Genomic DNA, 12,596 nt, shown 5'->3' with positions numbered 1-12,596 from the left:
GCAGGGCCCATAGCTGTCCAGGAGGCAGAGGCTGTGGATAATCAGAGAGCAGATGCCCTGGCTGTCCAGGGAGCAGAGGCCATACCTGTCCAGGGGGCAGAGGCCCCGGCTGACCCGAGGGCAGAAGCTGCAGAGGATCCAAGGGCAGAGGCCCCGGTTGTCCAGGGAGCAGAGGCTGTACCTGATGGGGAAGAAGCTGGATCGGTCCAGAGGGCAGAAGCTGCCTGTAATCAGAGGGCAGAGACCCCGGCTGTTCAGGAGGCTGAATCCTCAGCTGCCGGAAGGGCCACAGGGGCCACTGCAGGAGCTCGGACCCGGAAACCGGTCAAGACAGTGAGGTTCCAGACCCCCGGACGCTTTTCATGGTTTCGGAAGCGCCGGAGAGCCTTCTGGCACACTCCCCGGTTGCCCACGCTACCCAAGAGAGTGCCCAGGGCAGGCGAGGCCAGGAGCCTCAGGGTCCTGCGGGCCGAGGCCAGAGCAGAGGCAGAGCATGGAGAGCAAGAGGACCAGCTGTGAGGTGAGGGCAGGGGGGCCGCGGAGGACCTCAGCACCTGCCGCAGTGTGGGTCCCTCATGGCATGTGTCTCCACACTTGAAAATGGAGGTAGAGTGAGGGCCTGGCAGTGCCTCTCAATCTCTACCGAATGCCCCTTTCTTATTAAAATTGTATTTTCTATGCATTGATTTTTTTTCTATCTTTCTTTCTCTTTTTTCCCACATGGCTTGTGGGATCTTAGTTTCCTGACCAGGGATTGAACCCAGGTCTCCCCAGTGGTGAAAGTGCTGAGTCCTAACCACTGGACTGCTGGGGAATTCCCTATGCATTGATTTTTTTTTTTTTTTTGCATTGATTTTTTAAAAATACAGACTCTTTATAGTAACCCAAGGAATGTAATGAAAGAAACCCATACAATGGAGTTGCATCCCCTATGATTTTAACTTCCTCAAATGCAACTCTAGGTGCTCAGCCTGGAAAAGGGAGCGAGGCAAAGGAGAAATCCCTTCCTCTTCCCCTGTTTCTTCCCCCTTTTGCCCGTACACTTTCACTCACTGCCTCTTGGAACTGGAAAAGAGGGCGCAGGTCAACATGCAAATAAAAATATTTACCAGCTTATTTCTTGGCTCTGGCTTGGCAACTGAAAAATGTTTGGGAGTGATTTTGTCACAGCCTTGTGTCCCCTTTACTCCCACCGTCCATGATGCCTACCCGTGTTAAAGTCACTTTTCCTGCCACTCCCACACCACTGGGTTCTGCAGGCTTGGTGGGTCCAGGTCCTGCAGTTTACATGCTTCATCCCTTCTTGGTTACCACATGCAGAATAATAATTTGGCAAACATGTCCAAAGTGTGGGTTCAGGGGCCCTTCACATCAGAGCTGTGAGTTGCTAGAGCACGCTATGCGGCCCTAGAATCTGGGGCAGCTTGGTCACTGGATACATTGGGAAAAAATCATTGCAATAGGAACAAGCCAAAGAACTGGATTGTGGTGTGGTATCAAGTTGCTACAGTGAGCTTATAATCGGGTTGCTACACACCCTGGGAGCTGGGGGACTTCTCTCTGTATTGTCTGTGTCCCCCTAACAGGGGAAAACAGACAGCAAATAACCATGCCCCGGCCTCGACAGAGGCCGGATAAAGGGAAATTCTTAGAGGTAGAGCTAAAACTCAGCTGGGTCCTCCCGACAGGCTGCAGTCCTGGACTGAACTTCTTAGACGTCATTCAGTAGGTCTGTAGGTCTGGGGTGGGCCTGAGAATATGCATTGCTAAGAAGTTCCCGGGAGATGTGGATGCAGTTGGTCTCAGGACCTTACTTTGCAGCTTTACTGGAAAGTCGGTTTTGGGCTGCCTGACATTGAGAAAACAGGCGGAACTTCAAAGCGGTGAACCCCAAGAAGGGTAATGGTGCTCATGATTTAAGCTATTGGTCTTAGGGCGCCTCCTAGTGGATAAACAGGCCACGACAGCGCTTGCCTGGGTTGACGCTTCCTCCGCAGGCCTAGTTCTCAGCGGGGCGGAGCGTGCTGTGTGGGGCGGAGCCTGCAATGAGGAAGGCGGGGCCTCGTGGGCTCCGAGCCCTAGAGAACTTAACAGTGGGAAAGGCTTATCCATGTCTGGCTTCTCCCTCCGGGCCGTTTCAGGACCAGATGACACTCCCGAGAATCTCAGGACGCCCCTCTCTCCGTTTGAGCCGACCGAGGGGCGGGACAGCTTCCTCTTAGGGGGTCCCAGGACCCGGAAGGGGACACGCTCCCGGCATGTCTGCACGCTCCGACCCCAGGGACCTCGGCAGAGTTCACAACTCCTGTCACGTGGAATGTAATTAGACGGCCAGCCCTGTGAAGGCAGGTGGCCTGTTTGGAGACATGGTCCCTCTATGCCCAGCAGGGAATCCTGGAACCCGAGGCCTCAAGGGTTACCAATGAATAAACCCGTCTCCACAGTGGCTTGGGGCTTTTGCACGGGATGTTCTGCCTCCTGAGTGCGCTTCCACTGGGCATCCGCCCGCCTCACCCCTTCCCTCCAGCGCCCAGGGGACTGTCACCCCACGGGAGGTGGGTAGGGGAGAGCTGGTGGGACATCTAGGGGGAGCCACAGACCTGTGGGAGGTACACTGCTTGGTACTGCAGAGAAAAGCTAACACATCGTATGTGAATTGTCCCAAATTGAAAGTGTTGCTAAGAAGTCCCATTGTTTGAAAACACTTCAGGTCGAGTGTCAGATTCAGCCTGTGGACACCAGCAGGAGGCCTTGGCCCTGAGAAGCTGGTGCGTTTGTACCAGCTGCACTTCAGATGGGCAAGTTCTTTCCCTCTCCTCCTTCCCCTCCTCCCCTGCTCCTGGTGCCCTGGTCTCCACCCCTCCCTTCCCCTCCCCGACCTCTTCTCCCCTCCCCCTGGAGCACACCCCCTGCCTCTCAGGCTTCTCTTCCTGGAATCCTCTCCTCCCGGAGCAGGAGGTTCAGCCTCCTGGCTCAGCTGCACCCTGACACTCCCCTTGCCCGGCTGGAAACTCCATCACACAGGCCAGCCCCGATCAGATTGGAATGAGGAACAGAGGCTCACAGACGCTGGCCAGAAGCATGAGTCTGGAAGGGATCGGGGCTCCACGGAGAACAAGAAAGAACGCCCGACACTGCGGGCCTCCCCTGGTTCCCGGTGTCCGCGGACACACTCGCCCCTGTTGCTGAGCCGGGAGACCCAAAGCCAAGCCCGCTGGGTGGGACCTGAGACCGCCCCGTCACCTGGGGCTGCTGCCTCCGCGGGCGCTCATTACAGTTACATTCTTCTTGCGTCAGGATCGCTCGCGCCACCTGCAAAGGAGGGACTGAAAGGACTGGAGAGCGAGCGGTGGGCGGCGCGCAGAGAAGAGCCGGGAGCGCCCGGTTCGGCGGAAGCCGCCTCCGCGGCAGGGAGGGCGGAGGGAGCGCCGAGCTGGGGCCCCACCGGCAGCTGCAGCCTCGCCCCCTCGGGGCGGCCCTAGCGGCACATGGGGTGCAGCCTCCTGCCCCAACCAGTCTTCTTCCCACGCGCCGACTTGGAGCCCGCGGGCGGCGGAGCCCTGGGCCGGCCTCGGCCTGCGTCCCGGCTCCCGCGCGCCCCTTCCTGCTCTTGCTTCCCGCCGTCTCCTCCTGGGCTTTCGTCTCGGGAGGGCGCCCCTCCAGCCTCGGCCGCCGCTCCCCTCCTCTCGGGTTTTGCGGGTTCCCCGACGGGGCGGGAGCTGACGCCGCCTGCTCGACCCAGGGCCTTGCAGGCCGTGCGGGCCCGCTTGGTCCTCGGACTCGGACTCCGCTCTCCGCGTTCTCCGACGCCTCCTCCGAGCCTGTGTCCTAAACCCCCTCAGACGCCTCCTCCGACTAGCAGTTCCCGCGGGCCGCCTGCAGCGCCAAGACCTCCCCCAGGTGGCCTTTGGACAATTTCAACCTCCCGCCCTCCCGGGCCTTTTCCTTTTCTTCCTCCATCACCTCAGCCACGTCGTAGGTCGCCCGGAGCGCCGCGAGCTCCAGGAGCCACCGCTCCCCATCTTCCTCTCATCCCCCCAGCTCCCCAGCGCGCCCCGGGGAGCCTTCTTGCCCTTGAAGGGGGTCTGGGGCTCAGTCTTGGTGGGGAGACGCATTCATTCCAGCAGGTGTTGTCGTTGGCCTTCCTCAGGACCACGGCGGCCACCTGGCAGCCTGCCTCCTGCACCTCCACGCGGTCCCGGAGGTGTCCTCGGCCATGACGGACAAGACCTCGAGCAGGGCCTCTTGTCTTCCTTGTCCTTCAGCCCAGCGACTCCATCACAGAAGCCATTTTCAACACCTCGTCCTGGGCAGAGGGGTCTGTATGAGCCACAAGGGCCACAAACTCAGGATTGTCCACCCTCTCTTTTTCTTGATCCCCGTTCTCCTGGGACTCCTTTGGGAGGCGTCGCTGTCCGCGGTCTCCTCATCAGACGCATTTCCCACTGCCAGTATGGCCGATAAGTCGACCCCCGCGCCAAGGGGGAATCTTTCTCCTCCTTTTTTTGGCTTTGTCCATCACCGTTGCCAGGGCCAAGAACTCACGGAGGACCTTGCCCGTCACCTCCTTGGCTCTGGAGGGCCCACTACCTAAGGAACTCCTCCGCGGAGGCCTGCAGCATGCTATGACCCTCATCCCCGCTTAAGTCCTCCCGGTCCATCTCCTGGATCACGAGCCCCAGGCTCTCCTCAGAAGAGTCTTCCGAATCCCGCTTCCCCAGTGTGGATCGCCGGCCTGCACAGTCCCTCTTCTGCCCGTCTGGGTCCACCTGCTGCCTCTGGTTCCGTTTCCGCGATCTCGATGACGGGACGTTCTAGCCGCACCAGGAGCGGGGTCAGCCTCCCTGACCGTCGGCCCCAACCCCCGAGGCTGAGTCTCCGAATCGGGAGGGGTGGACCTGTCCCCAGAGATCCTGGCCACTGCCGCCTCTTGGGGAGAGGAGTTCATCCAGCAGCAGCGACCGTCTCATCTGCCTCAGGACCCTCGTGTTCTCCGCGCTTTCCTTGCACAGAACCCTCTAGAGGCCGTCCCTGCCCGGATGTCCCCAGGGATGGCGCTGTGATTAATGTTCTCCACAAACTCCATCACGGTGGCTTTGGCCTTCTCGACCCTCACGGCCCTGGCGTTCCTCAGCCCGAACGTGCCCTGGGGCAGGAAGACCGGCTGCAGGACCGCTTGGATGGCCGCAAGCTCCACGTCCTCTGGGAGGCCCCGTGCACGTCCAGGGCCAGCCCCCTGCGCCAGTCCCCCCAGAGGGCCCGTGGCCATGGTGCCTCTGGCGCTGATCGAGGAGCAGGAGGGAGCCCGAGGCGCACGTGGGCTGCGGGACCCGGGGCCAATGCCGCCCTGGAGCAGCGCCGTGGGCCCTGGAGTTCAGGCTCAGATGAACGTGACCTTCCGGCTCCTGCTGCCCCTGGGCGGCCGACCCGGCGGCCCTTCCCGAGGGCCCCTCCTTACGGGGGTCCTAGCACCCACAGGGAGTTTGCGTGGCAAATCCAGAGATGCCACCGGCCCCTCCGCTCCGCCCTTTGTGCCTGACCGAGGTGACAAGGCGGCGCCCCGGCCAGTTGTTGGGGAGGGCGGCGCGGTCGGCACCTAGAGCCGCGGGGAGAGGCGCGTCCCCCTCGCCGCGCCGGGGCCACTTCTGGCCATGCGGCCTCCGCTCAGTCTCTGCAGTTCCGCGCGGAGGCGGCTGCTCGGCCCTGAGCCTGCGCACACAGGCTCGCCCCTGCTCCCAGCTGGGCCGCGTCACCATGGCAACGCCAGGGCTGCAGCCTGGGTCGCAGTTGCTGGGGTCTGAAGGGATCCAGCTCTAGACGAGCCCAAGCAAAGGAAGGCTCTGGGGGTTGGGATCACCATCAGTGATGAGCACCCCCCAAAGGCCATATTCACAGGGGGCGAGACAACAGTTAGGGAGACCCGCGATCTCCTTCAGGGGTAGACGCTTCCAGCCCTCCACCGAGTACAGGCGGGGTTCAGGCTGCAGAGACGTAGATCAAGAGCCTCTGGCTCCCCACGGTGGAACTAGGACTCACTCTTGGGGTGCAAGCCACGCCCACAGTTTTCAGGCCTCGCTTCAGTACGGATACACAGGCCTCCGTTGCGAGGTGCCGGCATCCTTTAGGGTCCACAGCCCTCACTGATGGGGTCCGGCCTGGCTCAGTGAGGCCTCGCTCTTGCAGATGTTTCTGTAGCCATAACCATACACCTACTATTAACTGTGTGTTTTTGCATATGGTTCCTGTGTGGGTGTGATCAGCAGTGAGATTAGACATCACTTCCGGGAAGAAGACCGTGATCCTGACTGGGTCCACAGGCTGGGATGGGTGAATGTCATAGCTACCGGGAACACACTTCCTCTTTATCACCCTTGCTAACCCTCACCCCAGCTCTACATAAATCAGGCACTGGGGCCCAGCCATTGGGTTTCTGCTGCTGCCCTCGCTATGACTCTGGGAAGTTTCCTGGGCTTCTCTACACCTCAGTTTGCTCCTCTGTGAAATGGACATAACCATTAACCCTACTCATAGGATCTTTGGGCTTCCCTGGTGGCCCAGATGTTAAAGAATCTGCCTGAAACGTGGGAGAGCCAGGTTTGATCCCTGGGTTGGAAAGACTCCCTGGAGGATGAAACAGCAACCCACTCCAGTATTCTTACCTGGTAAATCCCATGGACAGAGGAACCTGGCAGGCTACACTCCATGGGGTGGCAAAGAGTCAGACATGATTGACTAACACTTTCACTTTTCACTTTCATAGGATCCTTATGGGGATTAAACAGGATGATCCATGAAAGCCCTTGGAACAGAGGTTGGCCCAGAGCTGGTGCTCCCTGAAAGATGGCGATGGGAATTCATTCTTTCTTGACCCTTTATACAATCATTTAATATAAATATATACATTTAATTGTCAAATAAATATATAAAGAAGGAAATTTTTAAAAAAAGAAACCAAAACACTTCATTTTTGTTTTGTTTTTAATGTAGGAAGAGAGTTTATTGCAAGGTTACCATGGCAACTGGTCCTAGGACAAACCAAACTGCTTACTCACCTACCTGCCCCCCAGCTTTCATTTTCCCTGCTTCTCCCTTTTCCTTTCCTTTCCACCAAATGGGTGTCAGTCTTCTCTTTAGAGCAGTGTGGTCTGAAAGAAATATAATGCGAGCCCCCAAGGCAAGCCACATGTGTAATACGTAAGTTTGCTAATGGCCACCTTCAATACATAAAAAACAGGGGAAATGAATTTTAGGAATAGATTTTCATTTATTTACATTATTCATTATTTACAATAGCCAAGATATGGGAGCAACTTAAGTGCCCATTAACAGATGAATGGATAAAATGGATAAACAAGATTCCTTCATCTTTATTGTATATTATAATATATAGAGTATTTACACATGTATTTATATGTAAAGAAGATTTTCTATATATATATATGGTTGAGTAATGTCCCACTAAATAGAATGGAATTTATTATTTAAAGATCCATTTTAAAAAGTAAAAAATCTTGCCGTTTGGGATAACACTGATGGACCTAGATGGTATTGTGCTGAGCAAAATAAGTCAGAGAAAAACAAATACTGTATTATTTTACTTATATGTGGGATCTAAAAACAAACAAACAAATGAACAAACATAACAAAACAGAAACAGAGTTACAGATACGGAAAACAGACCAATGGTTGTCAGCTGGTGGTGGTAGGGGTGAAGAAGTAGAAAGAGATTAAGATTCAGAGGCAAGTCCCTGACGTATATTTCAGGAGTTTCTATTAACAGCAGTTTGACCTCTGGAGGGCAGTTTATAAATGTGATCTGGGCACCTGAAGCGTTTAGTGCCCCATTTGGGAAGCCTGTGTGTAGGCTGCCAGGAACAGTCATGAACTTTGAACTGATCCACAACTTCCCCTACTTTGGGGATCCCTCCAGGCATTCACACCTATACAAAAAAAATCAGTTCACAGTGATCTCAGCTCAGAACCTAACTCCATGTAACATACACACACACAGCATCGTTTTAAAAATGGTTTTCATCACCACTGACTATGGCAGCTTCTATTCTAGGGCCCCCGCCATCTTTCTTGCATAATTCCAGTTTCTCTTCATACTTAAGCCCACATTTATTCCCAAAAGACAGGTGAAATGGATCTTTGTTCCATTTTCTGGTCGCAGATGGAATTCTCCCTCATTTCTCTCCTGATCAGAGTGAGCCAGAGCAGAGCGGGAACATGGTCCCAGAAGCCAAGTAGAAAATTAGAGAGCAAGGACCAGCCAGGCAGGGCATTGGGAACCCCGATCTGCCCTGCCTAGCCCCTCTCTGGATATCTGTCCTGGAATTAGGATGCTCTGTTGGACAGAGATGGGACCCATGACTGGCCTAGCCACTGCCTCCAAGCTGGGAAAAAAATAAAAAAGAGAGAGCTTATTAAAAGTTCTGCAAAATTCTTCCCACTCCCTGTGTTTGAGGCCAAACACTGTGCCTGCTTGTTAAGAAGGACAACTAGTGGATGCAGAGGATGAGATGGTTAGACAGCATCACCAACTCAATGCACATGAGTTTGAGCAAACTCCGGGAGACACGGGAGGACAGGGAAGGTCGGCGTGCTGCAGTCCCGGGGAGGCTCAAAGAGTGGGAAACAAGTCAGCGAGTGAACAGCAGCAGCAGCACTATCGGAGTGGAGGGTCTCGAAGTGCGGTGGTGGGACCCCCAGGGAACCCGAGAGGACCTTTCAGGGGGTCAGTGAGATCGACACCATTTTCATAGTACTGCTCACACATTATCTGTCTTTTTCAATCTCATTCTCTCACGAGTGTTCACTGGAATTTTTCAGAGGCAACTTGACATGAGATATTGCAGCTGAACAAATGCAGAAGCAGGTATGAGAAACCAGTTTCTGTTGAGTCAGACAGGAAAGAGATTTCCCCAAAGATAAAAACAATGCCACTCTTCTCAATTTGTTTTTGTTTTGGAAAATATAGCGACACATATGTTATTTGGGTGAACACGTAACATATGTTTGCTAGTGCTATTTTTAAACAAGTTCATAAGTAAATGCTTCTAATTGCTCAGCTGACAGTCTTCCAATGGTAAATATAGACAGATTGAACCCACAGAAACAAAAGCTCTTTGGGGTCCTTGATGAATTTTTTAATAATGTAAGACATCTTGAGACCAAGAAATTTCAGAACCACTGAGTTGGAGACACACACTGCTGAGCTGGTACAACACAAGGTACCCTAGGGTCCTCAGATAAGAAAAAGGAGACTGGGTGCGTTTCTCCCGCAGGTTATAATTGAAACATGTGAATGAAGTTCGCTGCTTCTTTGTCCCCACTCCATAGTCTTTCTGCTCCTCTTTCTTCAATCTCTCCCTCCAGTGGTTACCAGGGAAACCACCACAGGAGATCCTCAAAACAAAATTCACTTCACTGCCTAGTGTCTGGATCTCAGTGGCCGGTGGTGGCATGCCTTTCAGGACATCTAGATCCAAGGAACTGTCAACTCCACCTGCTTCCGTGTCTTTAAAATGACATCTGATCCTCACCCTCTTCTCCCATTCCTCCATCAATCTGGACAACTCTTTTCATTTTGTACGTTTTCATGTCTGTCTTTTTCTTTTCATGTGTTCTTGCAAAATGTGCATTGCTGTTTGGGGGCATTTACGCTATGTTTGCACAATTCCTTGTACGGTATCTATTTCCATTTGTTTCTCACTGCTTTAAATTTTTAATTTTATTTTGGAGTATAGTTGATTAACAATGTGATAGTTTCAGGTATACAGCAAAGTGATTCATATATATTCTTTTTCAAATTCTTTCCCCATTTAGGTTGTTACATAATATTGAGCAGAGTTCCTGTGTTATACAGTAGTGCTTATCTATTTTATTTTTGCCATGCTGTGTGGCATGTGGAATCTTAGTTCCCAGACCAGGACTTGAACCTCTGCCCCTTCAGTGGAAGCTCTGGGTCTTAACCATTGGGCCGCCAGGGAAGTCCCAGTTATCCATTTTAAATATAGCAGTGTCTACAGATCAATCCCAAACTCCCTAATGTTGCCCACTTTCTTAGCACTGGTGGTAAAGTGTCTGAGAGCAATACCAGTTATATATCTTGTCTGTAATTCCTACCTGCTGAGCAGGGTTTCAAGATGGTCATTCATCACAGTTTACCTTTTTCCTGTCCACTCCTCCAAGAAGAGACACTGATGACAGTTTTAAAGCAAGGCGACAAGTTCTTTGGTCCTCATCTAGGAGTGGGGTTGGTCTACATTCCCTTTTCTTGAATCTGACCCTGGACAAGCTTGTGACTGCCTCAACAGGTATGGCAGAAGTGATGCTGGGTCTCCCAAGGTCAATTATAAGGCTTTTGCCCAATTCTCTTGGAGTATTTGCTCTTGAGACCTCCTTTCCAGGACATTCCTGCTTGAAGCATAATTGCCATGCTGCGAGGAAGCCCAGCCCACATAGAGAGACCAGTGTATGTGTTCAAGTCAACATCTCCAGCTAAGCGCAGTCTTCAGATCATCCAAGATGGGGCACCAAACATGACTGATGAAGCTTCCAGCTGATTCCAGACCTTAGTCATTAGAGGCACTCCAGTTAAGGCACCAGACACTTGGAAACTGAAAAAAATCCATGCCCACTGTGCTTTTTCATTATGCTGACCTACAGACTCCATGAACATAATAAAACACTTTGTGTTTTATGTCACTGAGCTCAGGGTGGTTTGTGTATGTATGCGTGTTATTGGCTCAGTTGCGTCCAACTCTTTGCAACCCCATGGACTGCCAGGCTCCTCTGTCCATGGGATTCTCCAGGCAAGTGGGTTGCCATTCCCTTTTCCAGGGAGTCTTCCTGACCCAGGGATCAAACCTTGTCTCCCTCGTTGCAGGCAGATTCTTTCCCACCTGAACCACCAGGGAAACTCTGGAGTGGTTTGTTATGCAGCAAAAACTAGCCAGCACACACCTGTCCCATCCTTACTACTTTGGGCTGGTAACTAACTTCTCCATGCCTCCATTCATGTCCCTGAAAATGGGGATCACGTTCTTTTACCATCGTCAGGAAGATAGGAGAGGTTGTGGCATGCTGGTGCCCAGCAAACCCCTCACAGCCCTCGGCAAGTCCTGTTGAGGTTATGAATCAGCGGCTAGTCGCTTCCAGATCACCCACACCTGACCACGATCGCAATGAGGGCAGCTTATGCAGAGACCACTGCGAGTCCCAATACTGAGTCCCCATCCCAGCACCTCGGGTCCGTAACATTCTGCACCAGTTCATCCTTGGCCACTTCCCCAGCCCTCACTCCTCCACGTCCAGTTTTTCCCCTCCCCTCTCCCTCCAGAGTTTGGGGAGACAGCAAGGAACGGGTCCAGCCAGAGACTCTGGAATCACACGGACCTGACTTGAGTCAAGCCAATATTCCAGCTCTGGGTGACTCTGAGCAAGTCATCTACCCTCTCTGAATCTGTTTTCCCATCTGCAAAATGGGTACAATAAGAGCGCCTACACTTGCATTTAAATACTCAGTGCGTATGTATTGAGATCTATAAATAAGTTATCGTTCTTGCTGTTAGTGTTGAACTCCAGCCCCCTACACTGGAACTAAATCTATTTGAGCAAATTATTTTGCTCACGCTCTTGAGCTCTGGAGAGGCGCCTTCGCAGGTGAGGCAAATAACAACCCCGGAGCGCCCCCTGGTGGTCAATGCTGGAGCCACAACCTGCAGACACTCCAACCGGCTCACGTAGCACCGTCAGACCTTCAGCTACTGCTCAGAGCCTCCACTATTCCCTCTTCTCGATTCTGCCTGAGAGGTGGGGAGAGTGTTGAGGGAGGGAGTCCCAGGCCGGACACTTGCGACTTCAGGTTCGGACATTAGATATATCTCCCCGCCCCTCCTCCCAGACTGAAGGGGCTGGTGTTGGAGGTTTGCTGGATTCAAGGTGTGGCTCCAGGCTCCTGTGAGCCCGTGCCACAATCGCACGATCACACACTCACAAAACGCTTACACACTGGCTAACACGCACTCACACTTGCGTTCACACAAACTAACATTGACACACACTTGGATTGAGCCTACATACATACATACACACACATACGCGCGCTCACACACACACACAATGTGCACACACCCCAAGATTCGGCCCACCTACGCCCACGGAGTGACCCACCCAGTCCTCACAAGTGAAACACACAGATAAACTACATACGCCTCAGCCCCAAAGAGAAACACCCACATCCGCAACTATAAGCACGCGAACAAAGTCAAATCCATAAGGAGACCTCCATGCAGGGTCCCCTGACCCAGCGACCGACGCCCCTTCCGCACTTTCACACACACACACACACACACACACACACACACCGCGTAGGAGTCGGGAGGGTCGCGCTGCCCATGCACGCACAGAGCCCTCCCCGAGGGACCCGCTAGGTTATCCTTCGGGCTCACCAGGTTCAACCCGGACCTGCCCTGGGGCGCAGGGAGCTCGGATCCCGTGGGCTGAAGGGGCGCCACCGCCAACCGGAGCTGGAGATTCGGTCAGGTCCGTAGGCATGTGTCAGGGAGCCCCACCCAGCACCCCCGCGCCCA

At 53.6% G+C, this 12,596-nt stretch overlaps 2 protein-coding genes across 4 annotated transcripts in view; one reads left to right on the top strand and one right to left on the bottom strand.

The window, feature by feature from the left end:
* Nucleotides 1-1,116, top strand: part of CCDC8 (coiled-coil domain containing 8) — a 3,104-nt gene extending 1,988 nt beyond the window's left edge. For 2 of the 3 annotated variants that reach the window (XM_040252470.1, XM_040252468.1), the window contains one exon: nt 1-1,116. This exon ends at the window's left edge or, in 1 of these variants, runs on beyond it. In XM_040252470.1, the coding sequence (XP_040108404.1) occupies nt 1-519 (519 nt within the window). In that variant the 3' untranslated portion in view covers nt 520-1,116. The other variant, XM_040252469.1, reaches the window with a different exon arrangement.
* Nucleotides 1,117-3,369: 2,253 nt separating this feature from the next.
* Nucleotides 3,370-5,269, bottom strand: PNMA8B (PNMA family member 8B). The gene is given in 13 exon segments (XM_040253834.1): nt 3,370-3,564; nt 3,567-3,821; nt 3,870-4,023; nt 4,026-4,103; nt 4,106-4,197; nt 4,200-4,270; nt 4,272-4,398; nt 4,401-4,498; nt 4,500-4,546; nt 4,548-4,759; nt 4,762-4,942; nt 4,944-5,041; nt 5,044-5,269. Coding segments are annotated over 13 exon segments (1,725 nt in total). The 3' UTR covers nt 3,370-3,478.
* Nucleotides 5,270-12,596: the final 7,327 nt, after the last annotated feature.

Source organism: Oryx dammah, unplaced genomic scaffold, assembly GCF_014754425.2.
Source record: "Oryx dammah isolate SB20612 unplaced genomic scaffold, SCBI_Odam_1.1 HiC_scaffold_13, whole genome shotgun sequence".
Lineage (NCBI taxonomy): Eukaryota > Metazoa > Chordata > Mammalia > Artiodactyla > Bovidae > Oryx > Oryx dammah.
The sequence above is the reverse complement of the archived record's forward strand: the minus strand, read 5'-3'. Positions and strand labels throughout refer to the sequence as shown.